Source organism: Tiliqua scincoides, chromosome 3, assembly GCF_035046505.1.
Source record: "Tiliqua scincoides isolate rTilSci1 chromosome 3, rTilSci1.hap2, whole genome shotgun sequence".
Taxonomy (NCBI): Eukaryota; Metazoa; Chordata; class Lepidosauria; order Squamata; family Scincidae; genus Tiliqua; species Tiliqua scincoides.
In genome coordinates, this window is record NC_089823.1 from 163,378,023 (window position 1) to 163,403,525 (window position 25,503).

At 42.3% G+C, this 25,503-nt stretch overlaps 1 protein-coding gene across 3 annotated transcripts in view; it reads left to right on the plus strand.

Moving 5' to 3' along the window:
- The first annotated feature begins 1,150 nt into the window (after positions 1–1,150).
- IDE (insulin degrading enzyme) overlaps positions 1,151–25,503 on the plus strand; it is a 75,385-nt gene continuing 51,032 nt past the window's right edge. For 2 of the 3 annotated variants that reach the window (XM_066619935.1, XM_066619936.1), the window contains exons 1-3: positions 1,151–1,280; positions 20,656–20,840; positions 23,201–23,408. In XM_066619935.1, coding sequence (XP_066476032.1) covers positions 1,156–1,280; positions 20,656–20,840; positions 23,201–23,408 — 518 coding nt within the window. In that variant the 5' untranslated portion in view covers positions 1,151–1,155. Of the gene's footprint in view, positions 1,281–3,704; positions 3,779–20,655; positions 20,841–23,200; positions 23,409–25,503 lie in introns of all 3 variants that reach the window. The other variant, XM_066619937.1, reaches the window with a different exon arrangement.

Genomic DNA, 25,503 nt, shown 5'->3' on the forward strand with positions numbered 1-25,503 from the left:
CCCCACACCTGTTTCATACATCATGGAACACACCACAGCATTCTGCCTAGAGCCCAATGCATGGTTTGTGCCTTTCATGTCATGGGAGGCGGTTGCTTGCTGGTGGCTTTCCTCCTGGTTACTGTGGAGCCAGTTTGTGTGCAGGAAGCACGCCTTAGACCCTGGAAAACAACAGGGGGTGATGCAGCACCCACTGACTGCTTGCGGTGGCGGGAGGCAGCCCAGCTGGCAGAAATCATAGGCTGTTTGTCTACCAACACTCTTGCCACAGATCTGATGATTCCTGCCCAACCAGGGAGCAGCAAGAGAGCTGGAGCGGCTGCTGGAGCGCTTCACAGCGGAATAGAAAGTAAGTCCAATGGCTGGCACTGGGACTGCCTTTCAGGCAAGGGTGTTCAGAGATGGCAGCTTGAGCAGCGCATGAAGCTACAACCCTATGCACACTTTCCTGGGAGTAAGTCCCATTGAACACAATGGGGCTTACTTCTGAGTAGACATGCACAAGATTGTGCCATCATTCGTGCGTGCAAGGCTCTGTTAGCCCAATCCTAAGTGGGTCTTCTCAAAAGTAAGTGCCATTATCTTCAATGGGGCTTGCTCCCAGGAAAGTGTGCACAGGATTGCAGCCTCCTCTCGGACATGCTGCTTCACCCTGTGCATGGCTACTCGGAAGGAGCCTGCTTCCCTGCGGCTTAGGCTACAGTCCTCTCCACACTTACCTGGGAGTAAGCCCCACTGGCTATAATGGGGCTTGCTTCCGAGTAGACACGCCTAGGATTGGGCTCCTAGACTACAACCCTCTCCGCACTTTCCCGGGAGTGAGCCCCATTGGCTGTAGTGGGACTTGCTTCTGAGTAGACGTGCCTGGGCCGGGACTCTGACTCGCTCGTCGGCGTGCAGGGGCCTAAGAGCGCCAGCGCAGGAAGCAGCCAGCCAGCGGAGCTCCCCGCGGCCTCCTCTCCTCTCCCGCAGCAGCAGGAGGCCCTTCCAAGAGCACCTCTCGGGGGCAGCAGCCGCCTCGGCTCTTCTCCGCCTCAGGTAGGAGCCGGAAGGAGGAGACGAGAAAATGGCGCCTCCGCCGGGCGGAGGGGCGGCCTCGGCGGGGGGCGGGGCGGCGAGAGGGGGCCGGCTCTGGCACCGGTGGCGGGCCGGGATATGCGGCAGCGGCTCCCTCCTCTCCTCAGCAGGGCCGCACTCCTCGCCCGCGCCCTCCGGCCTCTTCCTCCTCCGGTTTTGCAGTCACAGCAGCAGCAGCGGCGGCGGCGGCTCTTCCTCTCTGGGTAGGGCGGTGTGTCGTGGCCCAGGATGGGGGTGGGATGTGTGTGTCCTCTTTTCCTTGTGTAAGACGATTGCGAGGAGTCGGGCTTCTGGATTCCTTCCCCCCCCCCCACGGGATACACACACGCATAGGATCCCCCTCCATACACAGGATCCCCCTCTCCACGCGCGCACACAGAGGATCCTTCTCCATATGCGCACACACAGAGGATCTCCTTCCACACACGAACAGGATCCCTCTACACACTCACACATCGGATCCCTCTCCACGCACAGGATCCCTCTCCACGCACATACACACACACTTGATCCTTCTCCCCACACACACACAGAATCCCTCTACACACACAGGATCCCTCTCCAAACATACACACACACCGGTTGTGTAACAGGCTGTAAATGTGGTGATTTGAGCTTTATGTGGCAATTGATGAGTCGGCACAGATGCTTGTGTGCTTCCGTGGAGGGGAAGGCGTTGCACTGAAACGTTGTGCTGTTGTTATTGTTGGCCTTTTTCTGGTCAGGGCCTCCTCTTCCAGTCCTTTCTAGTGTGTGATGACCCTCCACAGACAGGAGTGGGACACTACTACTAGCTAGTAGTCTGCGTCCTGTTGTGAATAGCCCAGGTAAGCTGAAAGACTTGGAGAGAGGCAGGTAGGAGGAAGCAAGTAGCAACATATTGGTGCCAGCTGCTTAGATAGATTTCCTTTTCCTGCTTCTGACAGTGCGTGCTGCTGGGAGTCATGTTTGTCGCAGGAAGCTAACGTCTCATTGCTCTTCATCAGGTTTATAAAGAAGTAATTACTATTTTGCAGAATTGTTGAGATAGTGAGTTTTCCTTTACACCGTAATCTCATTTGAATCTCTGTATAGGACCAGGGCGTTTTAAAGTCTGATCTAAATGTACAAAATATACCGTGGTATTCGTAGTGTGCTGTTTTCCAGACAGTGGTTGTATTTTGCCATATTATATATGTGTTCCATATGAATGCTGCCATATTATACACTGTATACTTCATCTGAGGGGAAAAATAATAATAATATTTATGATTGTTTTGTTCTGTTTTTCCCCTCTGATGAAGTGTGACAGTTTTCTATGAGTTGCTTATCCAGAGGGTTGATGGGAGTACTTCACAGTACATAACAAGTTTATCAGTGGTTGTCTTTGTAGAAGATTACCTTCTAATCCTTATGTGTCTGTCATGTAGGCTTAAATGTATAATTCAGACAACTTTTTTATTAGAAACAGGTTAGTCTAACGTTATGTATATGAGAATATGCTCTGGAAATTTTTTTAAAGTACTTCCAAGGGAAATGAGGGGAAGGAATAGTTTTTTTTGCACCTTTTCAGATTGGTGTATTTGACTCTTCAGCAACTGGTTGTTTTCCTTATTGATTTATGGTATATACATAGAACCTGGATTATGTTGCAATTAAACACAGGATTTGGCCTATGTTGTACTCAATTTACTTGTAAAAACTACTGAGGCAACAATTGGTGCAAGCAGTTTTAGAATAAGAGGAAAAACTGAAGCCTGAGATGGGCTGTTTGGTATTTGTTCCATATGCCAAAATGGCATAGGAGAGTAGAACAGCAAAGTGTGCAAGGCTTTGGAAAAAAAAAGTGGGCGTGTGTCTATGATGGTAGGAGGGTATTTAAGGTTGCAGTCTATGCACAACAGTTCTTTGGGAGGTAGAGGATTACTTTTAAGTAAACATACAATACATTAGATTAGAGCAGGGGTGTCCAAACTTTTTGGCAGAAGGGCCACATCTGATACTGCGTTGAGGGTGAGGAAAAAAATTAATTTACATTTAAAATTTGAATAAATTTCCATAAATGAATATATTAGAGATGGAACTTATATGAATGAATGAAGGTCTTGCGATAGCTTAAGACCTGTACAAGGCCTTGTGCAAAGCAAGACTGGCCTTTTCTTTGTTGCCACTACTGCTTCACAAACATGAAACAGCAGGCAGCGGAGGGAGCACTCAGCCCACAGCTTGGGCAAGAGATTGAACAGTCAGCCGTTGCGCTGAGAGCAGTTGGCAGGCCAGAGGCTCATTGAAGACTGGAGGCTCCCTGTGGGCTGGATTGGGGGTCACCGGGGACCGCAAATGGCCCCCAGGCCATGGTTTGGGCACCCCTGGATTAGAGTGTACAAGGTTCCAGTGAGTGTGTCATATAGTCAGCATAAAACTTTACATCTCTTTCATAGCAAACATTTCCAGTAAGGTAATTGGTTACAATAGAGCATGAAATATTCAAAATGTATGATGCATAAAGAATTGCCAAAGGTAAACTAAGAGTAATTGTATGCAGAATTAGTTTCCTTTAATTTCTTATGGCTTAGCTGCATCTAACTTGACCTGTCAAACAGCACTTTCTGACATTTGTTTTTATTGCTCATTGTCCTTCACTGTAGCTTGTTGAAATACTCTGGACCTCACTGATAATGGCAAGCCTCTGTTCATTTGAATTTGAAGATGCAAAGATAGGGTGAGTTGGAGGAAAATAAGATGAATGCTACTATAGTAATTAAACTTCTTTAACTGGAGAGAAGGACCTGAAAATCATATTGTTTGATGTTTTTACTTGTTGTAATACGCTGTACTTGACTATAAAACTTTGTAAGCCACTTTGGGCATTTGCTTTGGCATGAGAAAGGCGGGTTATAAATTCCTTAAAATAAAATAAATATTAAGCTGGGAGTGAGTGAGAGAGAAAGAGAACAGAAACAGTGTAGTACACTTTTATGAAATTTTTGATGAAGTGTAAATTTGTTTTGTATAATTGGTGGCATTACTACGAATATGACCGTCCTTTCAAAAATACTCATAAAAATAAAATTTTAAAAATCATGAAAATGAGTTGGGTAACACCTAGCCCTATTTCTAGCCTTCATTATTATTTGCTCTCTGGGTGTGTTTGTTTATAGAAATTTGTTAAATGCATGAACAATATCGGGGTGGTGCACAAAAATGAAAGGGCAAAATTATTCTTAAAGCCTATCCCTTGAAAAGTCATTGGGCGTTATAGTTTGTCAATCAATCAACAACCTTTAATGGCATCACATTTATAGTTTATTAAAGCATGTTTGTACAGTGTTTCTCTATTGCGATGCTGTCTTGAATGAAAAAAATACAATCCTTCTTTTCTCCCTCTTTTCACTTCCCATTTCTTTTCATCTGAACTTATATCTCATAAATGTCAAAATAATATATATTCTGAATTGTTATTTATGACTTTTTGCATGTGTGAAAAGCAAGAGCAAGGTTGCTTGATCCCCCCCCCCCCAGTGTCACACATTTGTCTTGCATCCAGATGAAACATCAATCTTAGAAATTGTAGAAGGTGCTTTAAGAAGATCTAATCATTAATAGTCAAAATGGCCCTCTGGGAACTGAATATTGATATTTGCACATTGAATGGCACCTTCACAGCTGCTACTTTCATCTTATGACAGATTCATAATTGTCCTTTCAAAGATTTTGTTGTGGCAATTCTAACAAGAGGTGTGCTTAAATTCTTGTAAAGTTGAAAGTATGGAGAATAAAATAGTACATTTTTGTAGGACCATTGCTCTCTTATTTAAAAAAAAAAAAGGTAGATTGATGAATAAACCAATAGGAGCCGAAGTGTGATCTGAACTTGTGGTGGCCCATTGCATTACTCTAGGTTTAAGTATTAGGTGCAAATAGTAAAAAGACTACTTCTGGGTTGGCACATATCTTCCCCCCACCCCCTTCCTTTCAAGTCCATGATGTGCTACTGAAGCCTGTAAAGAGACAATCGCAATACCTAGTCATGCCCCCCCCCCGCAACATGGAGTTGCTGCTTCAGGAGAGTGCGTCATAGTCTGTTTGGATTGTACACAGGTGCCCTTCCCATTCCATAATGCCATCACATCATGTTGAACTTGAACTGTATTCTTCAGTTGTGGGCTGGACATTGATGATCTCAAATTAAGATAATATCTTATTGAAGAACATGTTTAGTTTGCTGATTAAGAGGTTTTTCTCTCGATAAGAAACTTGTCCTGGAGTTAGGAATCAAGAGTATTGGCATTGGTTCTTTCATATTTATAAAATATTTAGTAGTGAAAAACATTCAGCAATAAGAGATAATATGGACACTCTTTTTAGTTACATGAACTGGAAGAAAAGTGAAAAGACTTCTTCAACTCACATTTTTGTATAGTCTTCTGTGTACAAGATTCTTATCTTTTAGAATATGTTTTCTGGGTGGTAACAAACCTCAACTTACAGTATTTGTTGACAAATGTCCTGTTTGGTAAGTGGCTGGAGCCCTGCCAATTACGCAGTTAAAGATGCCACAGGGGGCACTTCTAAGGGCTAAAATTCACTTTGCCTTAAATGTGTAATTTGGCTGTGAGTGTGTGTGCACTTTGAGTTAAAGAACTGCAGGCTATTGGGCTAAAGCCCTCAGTGCACAGATAAGGGGGAATTTAGCTATTTCCTGCCACACTGTGTAACTGATAAAAGCCATGCTTTTGAAGCTGCTTATAGCAGTGGTAGGGAAGCTTCTATTCCTCTGACAGAGACAATGAAAATTATCCTAATAACAGGAAAAAAGCAAGTGTTTTTCAAAGATGGAAAAGGAAAAACTAAGGCTGTAAATCATACCCTAAAAGAGGGAGTGAGTTCTAATTAATACACATATCCTAGAATAACAGCCCCTGAGGCTACAACCCCTGCTTTTCTTTCACATTTGGGGTACATCCAAGAGTTGAGTAATTTGAAAACTACGGCAGTCAAGTTCTTGACAACATTAGGAACTCTTGGCACCTCTGTTTTATCCCTGATAAGGTATCTGGTGAACATTTGTGATGATTGTATTTGGTAGATGGAGTTCATGATTCCACAGAGAAACTTTGTGGCCTTTGAATAACACAGGACAGTCGGTATGGAAGGAGTTGAATCATCTTGGAGTTCCTGTTTGTGTTAACAGGAGATGGCAATCTCTGAATCCACACTGCACAAAGCATCACTATATGTTCTACAGTACATTAAACCTTGCAATTCAATTCTTGCAAACATCTGTGCCACCTATTTAGTATTCTTTCACAAAGTGATTTTCAGGAAACCTTGTGCAGTATTAATGTTTGTTTTTGCATTGTTTTCAAAATTTGTTCTTTGTGTTGCTTTGTGTCTGTACAGTCTCTTCTTATATCACAATGCCATTTGTGGGCTTCTTCCTACAGCCATGCCAATCCATGAGTTTACCAGCAGACTTGGTAACGCTTAACATTTATCCCATTAAACTCTCAGGTCTTCAGTGGGAGCCACTTCCTTTGTTATGGTATGACCAATAGACTCACCAAACACACCTAGTATTCCAGTGTGGCTGAACTTCATACACCACTTTTAATGCTATTTATTGCAAGTAATTATGAATGTCTTTGTTTAAAAATGGTATGCAGTATAAATATTCTTCACAATAATGATTTGCAATTTAGTTTTTTATTGTATATTATGTCATAAACCTCTTGAAGAGAACAAGTAATTGAAATGTTTCTTACCTGAGTGCTCTTCTAAATCACTCTAGAAGCCTTTTGGACATTGGTTCTCAAACAGGTGGGTTGTGACCCATTAGTTCATGTAATGCTTCCCCTGTCCCTTAAAGGGGCTGGGGAGGGGGGGAGGCAGTGATGTAATCCCCAGGAACATTTCGCTAAGGGGGAGTGAGGGAGGTGTTTACTGTGTATTAGGGCAGGCAGCAGGAGGTGTGGGCAGCCCCGTACAGCCCTCCACAGGGTTCCCTGAGGCTTGGAATCTTTAGAAATAGCAAACGTGAGCCACTTCTGGTTTGTGAACACAGCCAGGAGGTGTCTTGCGCTTGCTATTTCTGAAGATTCCAGATCTTGGGGAGTGTTTCGGGGGGCTGCGCGGGGCTCCCCGCACCTCCTTCTGCTTGCCGTAATACACAGTAAGTAAAAGCACCCCCCTTAGCAACGCGATTCTGGGGATCACATCATTGCCCTCTCCCTACCCCGCAAAGACTTTTGGGAGTAAAGCTCCCAAAAATTTGAGAAACACTGCTTTAGGAAATGTATTATAATATATGTTTTTTAGATATAGTCATGCCTCACATGGTTGTTTTTAGACAAGCATTAACTGCAGGGGCAAACTGTGTCATAAAATGTTATGTGGGAAGCAGCTCTCAACTTCCATCCCGAGAGTGTGCCTCATCAGAATCGTTTCCTGTGTAACTGTGCTAACTAATTCACAGTTGGCTAATAGTACTATTATTGAGAGGCCCCAGGAATTGTAAAGGTATTCACTTTGATTTATCTTTACTCTGAAGAGTGCTCTTGAATAACAGGTCTGACTCTACCCAAACAAACTTAGGGTGCAATCCTAACCCCTTATGTCAGTGCTTTCCAGCACTGGCATAACTGTGCCAATGGGATGTGTGCTGCATCCTGCAGTTGGGTGTCACTCACAGAGGCCTCCTCAAAGTAAGGGAATGTTTGTTCCCTTACCTCAGAGCTGCATTGCCCTTATGTCAATGCTGGAAAGCACTGACATAAGGGGTTAGGATTGAGCCCTCAGACTAGTTGATTCAAGCCAGTTACCGGAGATGGATGTTTGTAAGGAGTATCAGAGTTTTTCTCTACATAAAGAGGTTCAGGAGTTAGAAATGGAAGGAAGGCCATTAACATTTCCAAGTCACAATTCAGGAAGGGTTTTGTTTTGAGTTGAAAATTAGTTGAACTTATTATCTGGGTCATTCCAGACAAGTGTTTTAAGGTGCTATAAATATAAAATTACTCAAAACAGCTGTATGTATGGACAGTACATTTGTTCCCAAAGGAGTTCTTAGGTACTATCCTTCAAGTGTATATGCTTGCTATTTGTTTTCTTAAATTAGGTTGAACATTATGTCTGAATAGCAGTAGATAGGTTCTCAGTCCAGGACAGTTGCTTGTTTCACTCAACCTAGTTTTCAGTGTGTGACATGATTTATCCTGGTTGTCATTTCTCTTGGCAGTACAGCTCTTCCTCTCCATGCAAAATGTTTGTATAGTTATCCCACTCCTGAGACAGGACTATAGCATGAATCCTTTATAAAGGGAAAGTCACTCCTGTTGCTCAATTACTTGTATGAAGTTTGAACATATCACACTAATCCAACAATTTAACATATATGGGTGAAAGAACCATTGTTGTGCAAAATCCATGTTGTTCAAAAGTCCAACGTTTTCGTTCTGTAATTTTTTCGGAACTTTGTCGGGGAAAGGAGCCTAGGCAGCAGGACACATTGAGCCTAGCAACGTGCCCTGCCTAGACTCATTTCCCTGATGATGTTCTGAAAAAGTTACAGAAAGAAATGTGGAACTTTTGAACAACATGAATTTTGCATAACCATGGTCTTTTCACCTGAATATGGTAAATTGTTGGATTGTTGCTGGCCATGAAAACCAATGACCATATATATCACGCTAAGTTCACATGTTTTAACATCTACTTCTTTAAATAGATGCTTTGGAGGTCAAATTACCGAGGGGGCGGGAGACTTGCAGCAGGAAAAAGGATGTTAAAAGAAAGACTTAAGTTCTACAGTCCTTACTGGGATCTCCCTCCTGCCCCCCTCCCCAACATTAGGCAGAGAAGAAAGAGAGACAGTTCCTTTGTTGAGAATGTTGCTATAGCTCATATTTGTTGGTGCACTTGATTTGATCCTAATGCCTGGTAAAATTCCACCACAAGGTAATTTTATATACTTGTTAAGAAAACACTTGAGCCTTACGTTTTAGCTATTTAGCCTTGTTTACTATTTCTTTCCTTGGAAAATATATTTGATTTGTTGAGAAGCTGGACATTCCATCCTGCTAATTGAGTGATGTAGCCATCTGAGATGGGATGGTACTGTTTAACTCTTATTCCAAATGGTGAAAATCATGAATCACTGTGTTTCAGGCCAGCAAGGAATTTTCCTCCTAATGTTTTTTCTCATTTGTAGCTTGACTAATTTGTCTTCATGTGCAAATGCAACTTTTTGTGGACTTCTTTTGTGAGTTCCATAGGTTACTGGAAGTGACTTGCCACAAGGAGATGGAGTAGGAGAAAATTTGGTCACTTTCTAGCTTCACAATAAGTAAAAATAATAAAATTAAGAACATAGGAGCATAAGAACAGCCCCACTGGATCAGGCCATAGGTCCATCTGGTCGAGCTTCCTGTATCTCACAGTGGCCCCACCAAATGCCCCAGAGAGCACACCAGATAACAAGAGACCTCATCCTGGTGCCCTCCCTTGCATCTGGCAAAGCCCATTTCTAAAATCAGGAGGTTGCACATACACATCATGGCTTGTAATCCGTAATGGATTTTTCCTCCAAAAACTTGTCCAATCCCCTTTTAAATGCATCCAGGCCAGATGCCGTCGCCACATCCTGTGGCAAGGAGTTCCACAGACCAACCACGCGCTGAGTAAAGAAATATTTTCTTTTGTCTGCCCTAACTCTCCCAACACTCAATTTTAGTGGATGTCCCCTGGTTCTGGTGTTATGTGAGAGTGTAAAGAGCATCTCCCTATCCACTCTGTCCATCCCCTGCATAATTTTGTACGTCTCAATCATGTCCCCCCCTCAGGCGTCTCTTTTCTAGGCTGAAGAGGCCCAAACGCCATAGCCTTTCCTCATAAGGAAGGTGCCCCAGCCCAGTAATCATCTTAGTTGCCCTCTTTTGCACCTTTTCCATTTCCACTATATCCTTTTTGAGATGCAGCAACCAGAACTGGACACAATACTCCAGGTGTGGCCTTACCATAGATTTGTACAACGGCATTATAATATTAGCTGTTTTGTTCTCAATACCTTTTCTAATGATCCCAAGCATAGAATTGGCCTTCTTTACTGCTGCCGCACATTGGGTTGACACTTTCATCGACTTGTCCACCACCACCCCAAGATCTCTCTCCTGATCTGTCACAGACAGCTCAGAACCCATTAGCCTATATGTGAAGTTTTGATTTTTTCCCCCAATGTGCATGACTTTACACTTACTTACATTGAAACGCATCTGCCATTTTGCTGCCCATTCTGCCAGTTTGGAGAGATGCTTCTGGAGCTCCTCACAGTCACTTCTGGTCTTCACCACTCAGAATGAAGAGGTTGAAGAGGTTGAAAATTGACTTGGGAACAATGAATTTTGAGAACAGAACTCAATTTATTAGCAACATGTTTGTGTTGACATAGAACACAAGATATTCAACTTAATTAGGTTAGAATAAAGCAAGATAGCTTTAGCTAAATAAAGCTGAAGAAATTGATATTGCACTCAAAAAGGTCCCTCTTTAAAAAAAATTGTGCTGTGAAGTGAACTTTGCCAGCAGCATGGGGTTTTTGAGTCTTCTGTGTCCAGAAGCAGCCCCCTAGAAAGAAAACCCAGCAAGGTTCAAATTTTAAGTCTCAGAGGAACTTTAGAAGTGGCCTCTGATGCAGTTAGAAGATCATCTGCCGGAAAAACAAAGCTGTTGCACTCACTTGGAGTCCTTGGCTGGTGGCCATAGTCTTCAGTAGTGTTAGATACTATTTCAGCCTGCTCCTATGTAGAGTTATGTCCATTGAAGCCTTGTGTGTGTGTTTTTTACTCTGCATGGAATAAAGCTGCTCATTTACTTTCTAAGTACCTTGAAGTAAATTAAGGAGCTCATTCTGTATAACATACAGCAGCTGGAACATTGTTTATAATCAGTAAACATAAATTTTAAAAAAATCTAGGCCAAATATGAATTTAAAATTGCCACATTTTAAAGATTCCTTACTTTTAACAGCTAAACAACAGATACAAATTCAGTAGGTACAATTATCTTGTATCTCTGTGCTGGGAAAATCTGCACATTCTGAATTTATTTTATCAATTCTTAAGCCTTCCTTAAAGCTTCTAGCGAAGTGTACACTTCATTTAACAATCAGATAAATGCAATGGAATATTAACAACCCTATAAAACTATTTTTTCCTGTCTCACAACTGTTTAGACACAGAGTTTCTGCCACAGAAAAAATGTGGAACCTGATAATCTTGCAAGCCTATTCATATGTCCTACTGAAGCAGAAGTTTGGAGGAGTCACACTTTTGCTGTAAAATGCAAAAAAGAGGGGGGGACCCACAGATTTTGCTTACTCTGAGCTTGGTGTACTCCAGGAATCATCTGCTTTCCCTACCTTTTTGTAGTATTTGAACCATCATTAAAGCTCAGGGTTCTAAAACCAAACGAAAAGAAATTGTATTAAACATAACTTCATTACTAAAGTGAAAGTAATGGCTACTGATGTATTCTGCATGTACTTCTCAGAGGCATTTTTGACTAGAGTTAGATCTGGTAGAGATTTCTGTGGCTGAGTTTGTACTTTTCTTTTCTTTGTTAGAAATCTTGGTAAAACTATTCTTTCTTCAAGAAAGCAATTTATAATTAGTTTCATTTCCACTTATTAGATATTGATGATTAGATAGAGTCAGTGACTAATATGTTGGCAACCTTCAGTCTCGAAAGACTATGGTATCGCGCTCTGAATGGTGGTTCTGGAACAGCGTATAGTGTGGCTGAAAAGGCCAATTCGGGAGTGACAATCCCTTCCACACTGGGAGCAAGTGCAGTCTGTCCCTGGTCTGTCTCCCTGGCTATGGGCCTTCCTTCTTTGCCTCTTTGCCTCAGACTGTTGGCCAAGTGTCTCTTCAAATTGGGAAAGGCCACTTTCTGACATTTATTTTTATTGCTCATTGTCCTTCACTGTGACTTGTTAAAATACTCTGAACCTCACTGATAATGGCAAGCCTCTGTTCATTTGAATTTGAGGATGCAGAGATAGGGTGAGTTGGAGGAAAATAAGATGAATGCTACTATAGTAATTAAACTTCTTTAACTGGAGAGAAGGACCTGAAAATCATATTGTTTGATGTTTTTACTTGTTGTAATACACTGTACTTGACTATAAAACTTTGTAAGCCACTTTGGGCATTTGCTTTGGCATGGGAAAGGCGGGTTATAAATTCCTTAAAATAAAATAAATAAATATTAAGCTGGGAGTGAGCGAGAGAGAAAGAGAACAGAAACAGTGTAGTACACTTTTATGTTTTTTTTAAAAAAATTCTAATGAAGTGTAAATTTGTTTTGTATAATTGGTGGCGTTACTACGAATATGACCGTCCTTTCAAAAATACTCATAAAAATAAAAATTTAAAAATCATGAAAATGAGTTGGGTAACACCTAGCCCTATTTCTAGCCTTCATTATTATTTGCTCTCTGGGTGTGTTTGTTTATAGAAATTTGTTAAATGCATGAACAATATCGGGGTGGTGCGCAAAAATGAAAGGGCAAAATTATTCTTAAAGCCTATCCCTTGAAAAGTCATTGGGCGTTATAGTTTGTCAATCAATCAACAACCTTTAATGGCATCACATTTATAGTTTATTAAAGCATGTTTGTACAGTGTTTCTCTATTGCGATGCTGTCTTGAATGAAAAAAATACAATCCTTCTTTTCTCCCTCTTTTCACTTCCCATTTCTTTTCATCTTGAACTTATATCTCATAAATGTCAAAATAATATATATTCTGAATTGTTATTTATGACTTTTTGCATGTGTGAAAAGCAAGAGCAAGGTTGCTTGATGCCCCCCCCCCGTGTCACGCATTTGTCTTGCATCCAGATGAAACATCAATCTTAGAAATTGTGATGTTGGCAACCTTCAGTCTCGAAAGACTATGGTATCGCGCTCTGAATGGTGGTTCTGGAACAGCGTATAGTGTGGCTGAAAAGGCCGATTCGGGAGTGACAATCTCTTCCACACCGGGAGCAAGTGCAGTCTGTCCCTGGTCTGTCTCCCTGGCTATGGGCCTTCCTTCTTAGCCTCTTTGCCTCAGACTGTTGGCCAAGTGTCTCTTCAAACTGGGAAAGGCCATGCTGCAGAGCCTGCCTCCAAGCGGGCCGCTCAGATGCCAGGGTTTCCCATCTGTTGAGGTCCACTCCTAAGGCCTTCAGATCCCTCTTGCAGATGTCCTTGTATCACAGCTGTGGTCTACCTGTAGGGCGCTTTCCTTGCACGAGTTCTCTATAGAGGAGATCCTTTGGGATCCGGCCATCATCCATTCTCACAAGATGACCGAGCCAACGCAGGCGTCTCTGTTTCAGCAGTGCATACGTGCTAGGGATTCCAGCTCGTTCCAGGACTGTGTTGTTTGGAACTTTGTCCTGCCAGGTGATGCCGAGGATGCGTTGGAGGCAGCGCATGTGGAAAGCGTTCAGTTTCCTCTCCTGTTGTGAGCGAAGAGTCCATGACTCGCTGCAGTACAGAAGTGTACTCAGGACGCAAGCTCTGTAGACCTGGATCTTGGTATGTTCCGTCAGCTTCTTGTTGGACCAGACTCTCTTTGTGAGTCTGGAAAACGTGGTAGCTGCTTTACCGATGCACTTGTTTAGCTCAGTATCGAGAGAAAGATTGTCGGAGATCGTTGAGCCAAGGTACACAAAGTCATGGACAACCTCCAGTTCATGCACGGAGATTGTAATGCAGGGAGGTGAGTCCACATCCTGAACCATGACCTGTGTTTTCTTAAGGCTGATTGTCAGTCCAAAATCTTGGCAGGCCTTGTGAGAAACAGCTTTCCTACAACGCTAAGGAGAGAGATGCCGCGGTAGTTGTTGCAGTCACCCCTGTCACCTTTGTTCTTGTACAGCGTGATGATGTTTGCATCCCTCATGTCTTGAGGTACTCCACCTTCTCTCCAACAAAGACAGAGGATTTCATGCAGCTCAGTGATGATGATCTCTTTGCAGCACTTTAGGACTTCAGCAGGGATGCTGTCTTTTCCAGGTGCCTTGCCAAAGGCAAGGGAGTCCAGGGCCACGTGAAGTCAGTGACTACCTAGTCCTGTGACTAGTCTATTGACTAGTCCTGTCTGTGACTAGTGACTAGTCAGTGACTACTTAGTCCTGAATTAATACAGTCCAACTGTTCAAATTATAGAGACTCTTTAAATGACAAAAGACATTGAGTGATATTTGCAGCTTCATGTGATGTCTAAATCTGTAACTGGGAGCAGGAAGGATGAGTATGCTAGATCTATTCCAAGTACTGTACAGTGAATTTCTGTTGTATCACTATGAGCATTGTAAACAAAGGGAGTTGAAATATCACAGTCTAGTAATTTTAATGGACCCGCTGATATTAATGAAAGTATGTTATCACTGAAAAAAGACCAATTGTCATTGGCTAGTGTTTCTCAAGTGTCACTATACTTTAGGAAGGATGTCATAATCTCAACCCTCTTTCTCACTTTCTCCCTTTAAAAGCCTCTTACAGGAGCAACAAGGGAATGTGCGTAGGGAGGGATAGACCATGAACCGTGTTAGGAAATGGAGTTGGGTCTAATTGCACACTTATATGTTATTGTGAATGTTATTGAAATTCTTCAAAACTCTGAATGCTATCTTCATTGTAGTAGAGGTGAGAAATTACACCCCATTTCCACTGGGTGGGATTTGCTCATCTGTTGGCTTTTCACTGGAAGCATTGCGTCTAAGGAGATCCACTCTGATTTTGTCAATGCAGGAATCTCTGACATTGTAGCAATCTGCTCTCCAGGCTTTTTTACTTAGTTTTCATTTAGGAATGAGATTTGACTGTGAGCTGAAAGGTAAATGTCATAATGTCTGCATTCAACGGCTGTTAAACCAAAGGAAATGCTAGATCCACTGCCTTTTAGCTGTGCTGTGGTTAGGCATATTTAAATACATAATTTTGTAACTAAAAGGACAGCATTCTGACTGTGTGAGAAGCTGGTCTTTCCTGTCTTGTTGAACCTTTTCTCAGTCTGTAGCCTCCTTCCAGCCCAATTTCTGCTTTAATATTTATTTATGACATTTGTATACCGTGTAAACGAAACTCAATGTAATGGTTTGCATTACACAAAATATGAAAATGCAAAAATAAAAATTGTGGGAGAGGGAAGAAGAAACAAACACATGACTTGCTAGCAACTACTGGCCATCCTGTTCATCTAGCTGTCAAAGATCATGTTAAATTGATGAGTTTTTCAATCCACCAGAATACCATCGGGGACACACAATTGCTCACATCTCTTGGAAGGTTAATTTAAGATCTCAGGATAAGAGTATTAAAAGCCCTGCACCTATCTGCTGCTGCTTTCACTTCTAGTAATAAGGAAATACGGAACAGGGCTTGATCTGATTACCTTACCACAGTGTTTCTCAAACTGTGGGTCACGACCCACTAGTTGGGTCACGAGCCAATTTCAGATGGGTCCCTATTCATTTCAATATTTTATTTTTAATATATTAGACTTGACGCTACCATGGTATGTGACTGCATTTGGGGAAATGTTACAGACTTGTACTTTTAACAAGCTACTATGTATATTCTTTTAACAATGATAGCCAATGGGACTTACTCCTGGGTAAGTGTGGATAGGATTGCAGCCTAGGATTGTTAAAAATTTTCCTGCTTGATGATGACGCTTCCAGTTATGACATCACTTCCAGTGGGTCCTGATAAATTCTCATTCTAAAAAGTGGATCCCAGTGCTAAATGTGTGAGAACCACTGCCTTTACAGCATCGGGGTTCATAAAGAGAGAAGGAGTCCTTAAGGATGTATGTTCAGCTCAGACTGTGAAGGTTTTAAATGTGAACACCAGCACCATGAAAAGAATTGGAAAGCTCATAGGCTGCCAGTGCCTCATAACTGAGTGTGTTTTCTTACCTTCTCACATTTGTTAAGAAAAAAGCTGTGGCATTCTGTATTGTTCCAGGTTTTGAGTCCTCACCAAGGGCGGCCCTGCGTGGAATGCATTATGTTAGTTGATCCTCAAGGTTATGAAAGCATGGATTAGTGTAGTTAGAGCACTCCCTTTTAAAAAGGTGCAGAGTCTGAGCAACACATATAGCTGGCCGAAACTATGCTGCTGCCGCCTGTTTATCTAAGCGCAAGTCATGGTCTAGGAATCCAGTTCTGTCCAGTTCTGTTTGCCACATCTCAAAAAGGACATAGTGGAAATAGAAAAGGTGCAAAAGAGGGCGATTAAGATGATTACTGGGCTGGGGCACCTTCCTTATGAGGAAAGGCTACGGCGTTTGGGCCTCTTCAGCCTAGAAAAAAGACGCCTGAGGGGGGACAGCATGTAGTCGGTCTGTGGAACTCCTTGCCGCAGGATGTGGTGACAGCATCTGATCTGGATGCCTTTAAAAGGGGATTGGACAAGTTTCTAGAGGAAAAATCCATTATGGGTTACAAGCCATGATGTGTATGTGCAACCTCCTGATTTTAGAAATGAACTATGTCAGAACACCAGTGCAAGGGAGGGCAATAGGATGCAGGTCTCTTGTTATCAGGTGTGCTCCCTGGGGCATTTGGTGGGCCGCTGTGAGATACAGGAAGCTGGACTAGTTGGGCCTATGGCCTGATCCAGTGGGGCTGTTCTTATGTTCTTATGAGTGCATCCAGATCTAATCTGATAGGGTGAACACCACCTCCATTAAAACAGGTACCACTCCCTCCTCCGGAGCCTTGGGATTAGCGACTTGCATTATATCTGTCTTGTCTTGTTTGGATTCAACTAGTGTGACCTCATCTGCTCATCACAGTTTCCTGGATTACACTGGATCGTAACCGAGACAGCTGCTCCTGGACTGAGTGTCGTCAGCATATTGATATTATCCAGAGTTTGGAGATACCTCCCAGTGGCTTTGCACTGATGTTAAACAACATTGGTGAGAGCCTTCTGCCTGTAGAACACCATGAGTCAGTTTCCATAGTACTTGGCTAGCCTCCACAATGTTTGGAATGTGGCCAGATTAAACAAGCAAACAAAGAAAATAAATTTAAATAGAGCACCAGCCCAGACCCCAGTAGGGTTCCAAGCCAGTGGAAAAGAATGATATGATCTCATTCAAAAGCTACATAGGAGTCCAGCAGAAATTATCTGGAAGGTATTCCCCTGCTGTAATCTAAACATAGATCATCCACTGCTGCAGGTCTTAACAGCTACACTGGAACCCTAATTTTAAAAAGGTTATGGAAAGATATTTTGTACGAGAATGGCCAGAGTTATTCAGCTATCACACACACAATTAACTTTCCTGAAAAGATGAATTTATTGACTGGCTCAGCCTTAGATATTTTGTGTGTGTGTGTGTGTGTGTGTGTGTGTGTGTGTGTTTAAGTTTAAGGAGAGGTTGGACCCTCTGTCACACTCATGGGACACTTCCATCAGCAAAGCATTTATTACCATAATGAAAGACCAACAAAATTAATTTCTACTGGACACAACCAGCCCTAGTGGGCAGAGATTTAACGTGCATGTGTAGACTTCCCACGGTGAGTATTCTGGCCATATTCATAAGGCTGACAGTACTGAATTCATCCAAGTAAGTGCAACAAATGGCTGCTTCCCACCATTCAGCATAGATACCATACTGGTACCCAAGTTGAATTAAGCAATTTTATCAGCAAAAACGTGCAAAAGTAGTTCTACTGAGCTATAGATGGCTCCAATGGCTCTCTTCAGGGCCCAGAACAACTTAGTAAGACATGATTTTCCTGGTGCGGTGGTAGTAGAAAAAGGAATATTTGTAGTACCACAGTGTCTTAGGCCTGCAAATGGGCTTTATGGCATGCGTAATTGGATTTGGCATGAGGCTTTTGCCACTTGTGCTTAAATTGTCTCCGAGCATATTACATTTCTTTAAACCTTTCAGTAAACCAAGGAACTGGCACACTGAGGTTAAAGAAGAGGATGCTGGAAGTGACTTTCTGTTATCCTATTCAGTCACATGGTTCAGGAATTGGCCAGGATCTAAATATTTTTGGCTTTAACTTTTGTTCTATTAGAGCATCGATAAATCTCATGACACATTTGACAAAGTACTAAAATTGTACCTTGTCACACCATCCGTTTTTTGACAATGGACAAGGCACTCCGCATTGTAGGTGGGCTCACATCTCCCAACAGCCCTACTATAAATGACCCCCCCCCCAAAAAAAAAAAATTCTGTGGCACATCAATGTGCCATGGCACACTGGTTGAAAATTGCTGTATTTGAGTGTTCAGGAATCTAGAGATTTCATTGTTTCTGGGACAGACCATTCTACCTGTCCTCTGACTTTATGGAGGTAGTTAGCTGTATACACCCATGTGCCTTGATTTGGTCATGATAAAGGCCTTATAGCAATACCTTCAATTAACAGATCATCATGAGTCTGTTTGGAGATTTAACAGTAAGTCCTTCGTATGACCTTTTACATTTGTTGAGACCCAGAGCAGTCTGGAATAGGCCAAAGATTACCATGAAAGCTCTGAGCTGTACCTACTGGGGTGACCCCAGCACATATATTAAAGTTGTCCAGTGCTACAAATCTGAGGGTCTTCAACACTAGTTCTGAGAGAATTTCTGACAGCTCATCTACAGGGCAGCTAGGTAGTTGGTACACTGAGATTCCTTACCAGTCCCCTGGATCCCAACACAAGGCACATGCAATTAAGGCTGACCTGTACAGGATATCTGTACAAGGGAAAACCAATATAGTAACAGAAACACCACATCTCTGATCTCTGCAACATATCCTTTGTTGGCTATAGTTTCTGCCGTTTGTGTTAACCTTGGTACTATATCTGGTTTCTAACAGTTTTTAATTGGCTTACTCCTAATCATTTGTGTTGTAGTCTTTGTTATTGCAGATCCCCAACTCTATAAGAGCTTTCCCGAGTTGCTTATTCTTATTGCAATTGATCATAACTTTAGTTCTCTGTGGCTTGGTATCATTGAATTGCTGATTTTTTCCTGTTAGTTCTGCCTTACTTTTTGGGGGTGACTTTTACCCATGCTTCAAGTTAGCATGGGTAATCTATGCCTGGTCTAAGTAATTCTGTGTACTATACTTGAGATTGTTTTGTGGTAGTAACATTTAGTTACTGTAAATGGCCAGTATGAGATTGATTGGACAACACAAGTTAATTACATTTTTAAAATAAAAAAATGTGTAGGCATTTTTAATGCTTAAAAATGTGCCCCTGTTCTAGAAGGGTGATCTCTTATGCCACAGTTGTGTGGAAACTGATGAAGCTCTCTGTGAAATCCAAAGATCCTCCTAGAGACCTTGAGGTTGGATCCCAATAGCTATGTAGGTACTTAAGTTTTTGGGCATGTTCAGCAGAATCTTGGTCTTTTGGGTGGCAGCTTCCTATTGCCATATCACAAACTGCTTTTCAATTTTTGCTCAGTTTCTAAAGGGGTTTGCCATGCATGATGCAATTGGGGTTAGAGAGGAGGACTGCTGTACAAGAAATGCAAATCAAAAAGTCTCTTGGGCATTCCAAACTAAACAAGAAGTTCTTTTGATCCAACTTCTTGTATGGAATTGGGGCATTATTGCACTATATATACAGATTAACAGGTATCTTTTGCCTTGGCAAACACAGGGTACAATCCTAACCAACTTTCCAGCACTGACCTAGCCACAATGCAGCCCCAAGGTAAGGTAACAAACACCCTAACCTTGAGGAGGCACCCCTTGACTGCCTCCCACTGCAGGATGTGGTGCACACCACACTGGCACAGCTATGACAGAGCTGGAAAGTTAGGGTTAAAGTTATTAGTTAGGATTGTGCCCACAGTTATTAACCAATTTTGTCTGTGGAATTGCAGAATGTAGAGTTGGCTTGAATTTCAGATTTCTGAGTTTAGCCTAGAAATAGAAAGCCAGGAAAAGATAAAGCTGGTGAAAAAAACAAGCAACAAACATCAGAAGATTGGGCTGTTGTGTGCCTGTTAGCTAATACTTTTTAGTAAATGGTACAACACCCAAAATATTATTCTCGTACGCCTTTTTTTTAGTCCTTTTGATGTATTAATTTCATGACAGTAGCAATTATGATAGAGTAGTTGTGCTTAAAAAAACAACTCTGATTCATTTAGAACGGTTGTCCTGTGATGCTATTCCGTTTTTAATAGCTATTACTGTGTATTTTGTGTTCATTTGCGCTCGGCACAAGTTCTTTAGCCTAGTGTTGTCTTTGCCAGGAAGTGAATAGGGACTGGGAACAAATCGTTTAGCACTTTGCATAATAAAGTACAAGACACTTACTTGAAAGAGGCTAGATTGGTCTAGAAAAAGAGAAGGAAATTATACTTGATGTGTTTTTGGCAGTAGTCCAATACATGCTTACCTGGGAGCAGTTCCCATTGAACTCATTGTGTCACTGATGACACAACTCTTCCCTGATTCTCGAACTGGTATTTGAGAGTTGTAGCAATTTATTGATATCTCCAGGTTTTTCCCTTGGATTATTTGTGTGGAGATATGAGTTTAATGTTCACTCTTTTTTTCTTTAAGGCTTCAGCAAAAGATGCAAAACAAAATGAATAATCCTGCTATCAGGAAAATAGCAAATGATATCATCAAATCACCTGAAGATAAACGGGAGTATCGTGGACTAGAACTGGCAAATGGCATCAAGGCTATGCTTATTAGTGATCCCACCACAGACAAGTCTTCAGCTGCACTTGATGTACACATAGGTATTTAATCAACCATTTTATGTTGGGTTACCTTGGTTTTGTACTATAAACAAACTCAAATCATTTTCAAAAGTAAATAATAGTAATAATAATAATTAATAACTTTATTTTTACCCTCCCTTTCTCCCCGAAGGGACTCAAGGCGGCTTACAACAGGTTAAAACAGATTAAAAACATAATTTAAAATCAGTTAAAAGCATATTAACACATATCATAAAGACAGTAGTCAGATAAAAAGTAGTAAAAAGGTAAAAAGAGCATAGAGCAGCAAGTCATAAAAGAATCAGGCCTGTAAAAAATTAAAAGATGTTGAAAAGATGTTAAAAAGGCTGAGAACTCAGAAGGCTTGTTTAAACAGAAGGGTCTTCAGGCCTCACTGAAAAGTCTCAAGAGAGGGAGCCATTCTTAAGTCAAGGGGAAGGGAATTTCATAGTGTTGGTGCCACTACTGAGAAGGTCCTATTTCCAGCCGCCGCCCCACGTACCTCCCTAGGCAGCGGCACTTGTAAAAAGGCCTTCTCTGATGACCTAAGAGGATGAGCCGGATTGTGCGGAAGTAGGCGATCTCTAAGATACCCTGACCCAGAGCAGTATAGGGCTATAAAGGTCAAAACCAGCACCTTCTTTGCAAACTTTGCAAAATGCAAACTTCTTTACTGGATTTAGGGCCCAGTCCTACTCAGCACTTGCTGGCTCACCGCCAGTGCATACTGTTGCAAATGTGCCATAAGGTACGTTTGTGGACCCTAGTGCCGGTGCTCTGCCGGTGCTAGCCCAGTGCTGGCCAGCGCTGGGGTAGCACTGGCCAGCGCTAGGGTAGTGTTGGTGGAGCACTGGAGCTCCGCCCCTCGGCGGTCACGCTGACCACCAAGCAGTGGAGAGATAGGTGGGGGCAGGTGGGGAGAGGGTGGGGAGGAGGCGTGCTGGGAAGAGGAAGGAGGGTGGGAGGGAGGCAGAACCGGCAGAGTTTCACTCCACCGAATCCTGAGCCTCCGTGTCAGGCTGGCCGCCCAACACGGAAGCTCTTCATTCTACCTTCGTGTTGTGTAGAATTGAGTAGCCCTATTTTGGGACTCCTTGGTTTACCTAAGGGAAGGGTATGAAAGTCCCCTGCTCCCCAGGAGGAGGCAACAGCTCCCTGGAACGCACTGGATGCAGTGGCAGCCATTTTTGGTACCGCTGCAGCACCACAAGCTGGGCAGCTCAGGATTGGGCTACCCAACTGCAATCCAGCTGCAATCCTGTGCATACTTATCTAAGAGTAAGTCCCATTGCAATTTATGGAACTTACTTCTAAGTAGAGATGCATAGGATCATGCTGTCAGGCTACTTTATTGGAAGTCTCATTTACATTTCTGGGACTTTTGCATAAAGGTCATGTTAGAATCAAGTTGTTAAAAGTTGAATGCATAAGTATGACTGAGTCCTGTTAAAAGTAATGGACTGGAGCCTGTGTAACTGAGGGCAGGCCTGCAGCCTCAGGGTTTTAATGTTTTTCCGTTCATTCACTCTCACTCTGGATAGGTAATTCTTTTTGAAAGTATTACAATTACTTGATTTTTGTGTGTGTGATGTTCAGTCGGGTGTGCCTCCATGGTTTGGTTTCTCATAAAAGTAGTATAAATGACTTGTTTGAAACACCCGTAACATTAGAGACTACCAGGGAATTGTGTTTGTGTATTCCCTGCCCTTAGGCTTATGCTTGCTCTGTTTCTTGGATAACATATACCCCCTCCCCCACAAAAAAATGTGTAATCCCAGAAACAGACAAATTATTTATCAAGTAATGTCAGGTGAAAAATAAGGACTGGCTAACTGCTACTTTGGCAATAGTCAACTAGTAGACTGGAAAGTGATGTATTTGCAGGCTACATCAGCCTTCACACAGGAAGATGTTTATAATTCCTGTCTGAATATTTCTTTCCATCTGTGCTCAGATTTGTTAATGTGTGGATCCTATTTTATTGTCTGTCTCTGGAGAATTTTGGAGTAGTTTGGCACATGTCCAATTTGTTGCTAATATCATATCTTTATAGCACAGAATAGGACGAAACAATTGTGTACTAGCAGGTGCCTTCCAGTCTAGCTTATCTGCAAAGGCAAATGGATCTATGTAATTTATTAAATATTGGCAGATCACAATTAACCAGCGTAATTTCTTATTGAGCCAAAGGAAAGAGTTATAGAATGTTGCAAATCCCAGATTGATTTGATTGCTGCAGCACACAGAATATGGGTGGAGTCTTGCATACATTGCATTTTACCTTGTTTTGTTAACTGTGTAGAAATAAAATCTTGGTTTAAAAATAAAACCTGTAGTATATTATAGGGTAACTGTTTTTTTTTTCTTTTTCTCCTAAGGGTCATTGTCTGACCCCCCAAACATTGCTGGATTAAGCCACTTTTGTGAGCATATGCTGTTCTTGGGAACAGAGAAGTATCCAAAAGAAAATGAGTACAGCCAGTTTCTCAGTGAGCATGCAGGAAGTTCAAATGCTTTTACAAGTGGAGAGCATACTAACTATTATTTTGATGTGTCACATGAACATTTGGAAGGTGCCCTGGACAGGTAAGCATATATGTTAACTTATTAAATATTTTTATTTGGCTAGTGTTGTCAAGCTCAACAAAATGGCCCTACCCAATGTGACATTGCTACATAGTGGTTTACTACATAGTGCAGGGCTTTTCAAACTGGGGCTTCACGACGCCCCAGCCTGTGAGCCCTGGCCTCTGCCCCCTTAAGGGGCGGGGGCAGCCTGGAGGCAGGGAGGAGGCAGCGGCGCGATCCCCAGGATCACGCCGCCCAGGGGGGCTGCAGGGGCTTGGGTGCACTTACCCAAGCCTCCTGAAGCCTCCCCAGGCTGCGGGGAGCCTGGCGCGACCTGCAGCAGGGCTCCCCGCAGCAGTGAAAGTAAATGCGGAGCGATCGAGCTCCACTTCCGCTTTAGCCTCCCCCCCGCCCACGCAAGTACTTAGTAGCTCTCAAACTCTCCCAGAGAGTTTGAGAACCACTGACATAGTGTATTCCTTCTGCTTGTTTGCACTATTATGGTAATAAAAACCATCAGTGCTCAGAAAACCCACTGTTTTCAGTGGGGCTTACTCCCAGGTAAGCATGCATAGAATTGCAATGTAAATAACTGAAATAAAACTCTTATCATTATAGCTATAATGCCTGTAGCACTAAAATGAAATAACTTTTAGTTAAATGAGTTCTGCAATACTACTTAGAAATATGTGTTCATTGAGAACAGACTCCTCTGTAATAAAGTTGGAAGGGACCCAGAAGATCATTGAGAACCCCCCAGGCAGTGTGATCTGTCCCTACCCACAGCATCCCCAATAGATGGCTATCTAACCTCTGTTTAAAAACCTTCAACAGTGGAGACTGTATTATCTTCCAAGGCGGACTGTTTCACTGCTCAACCGTTCATACCATCAGGAAGTTTTTCCTAATGTATAATCAAAATCTTCCTTGTTGTAATTTAAATCTACTTGTCCAGGTTCTGCCCTCCAGACCAACAGAGAACAGATCTGCAAATTATTTTTTTTTTACATTTTTATACTGCCCTTCCTCCAAGCTGCTCAGGGTGGTGTACATAGGTCCTTCCCTCCTTTTGTTCTCACAGGACTCCTTTGAGGTAGTGAGACTGAAAAATAGTGACTGGGCCCAAGGTCACCAGGAAGCTTCATGACTGAGAGGGGACTTGAGCCTAGCTTTTCAAGTCCAACTCCTGAACACCATTCTGGCTCTTAAACATGATTGATGTTTATATGTTTTAAATGTTTCATATGATGGATTTTTAAAGAATTTGTATGCTTTGTTTAATATTTCACTGTTATTTTGCATGGTTATGAAAATGTTAGATAGGGACCTAGAGTGCTACTCAAGAGCAAAGCACATAAAACCACCAATGCCTCACTGGTGTGGTTTTTAAGAGGGCTTGGAGTGAAAAGAGCACTCAAAATAAAATTAATCCCCTAAACCAGTGTTTCCCAAACTGTGGGTCAGGATCCACCACTGGGTTGCAACCTGATTGTTGGCAAGTTGTGAAACTAATGAGCTGGTAGCTGTTCAGGAAAATGTATTGAACTCTACAGAAAGTGAAACTGAGCCTTACGTGCATGTTTACTCATGAGTAGGCAGTCATGCTTTGGCTCCAGGTGAAGCAGAATGCAAGGTCACCAGAATTGTCCTGATCCAGTGAACATGTAGCTCAACAATTGCTACAGAAGGCACCCTGCCATTGTTAGAAGTGTAAAAAACAGAGGCTTGAGCAATTGGTAAGGTGAAACCGTGGGGTTTTTTTTAGTCTCCTAAAGCTAAGGTTGGTCCCAATAGAGTGTTATTTTAAAAAGTGGGTCCCAGTGCTAAAAGCTTTGTGAACCACTGCCCTAAATGCATGTAACTTAGAAATTCATGGCCTGTGGCTAGCTAATTGCATTATCCCAGGAGTCCAGATCCCTGCACTTACTGGAGAGTAAATGGATTGCCTTCTGCAAACCAGTATTAAATTTCATGGCAGAAAACACACACAAGCATCTCTGTGCTTGAACCTAACCATGGTTTGATGAAGTCATAGAATTACCTGATTGGAACCCACCTGGTCACTGCATCTCACCCATTTACCTAGATAGACAGATTTGGTACCTGCCATTCT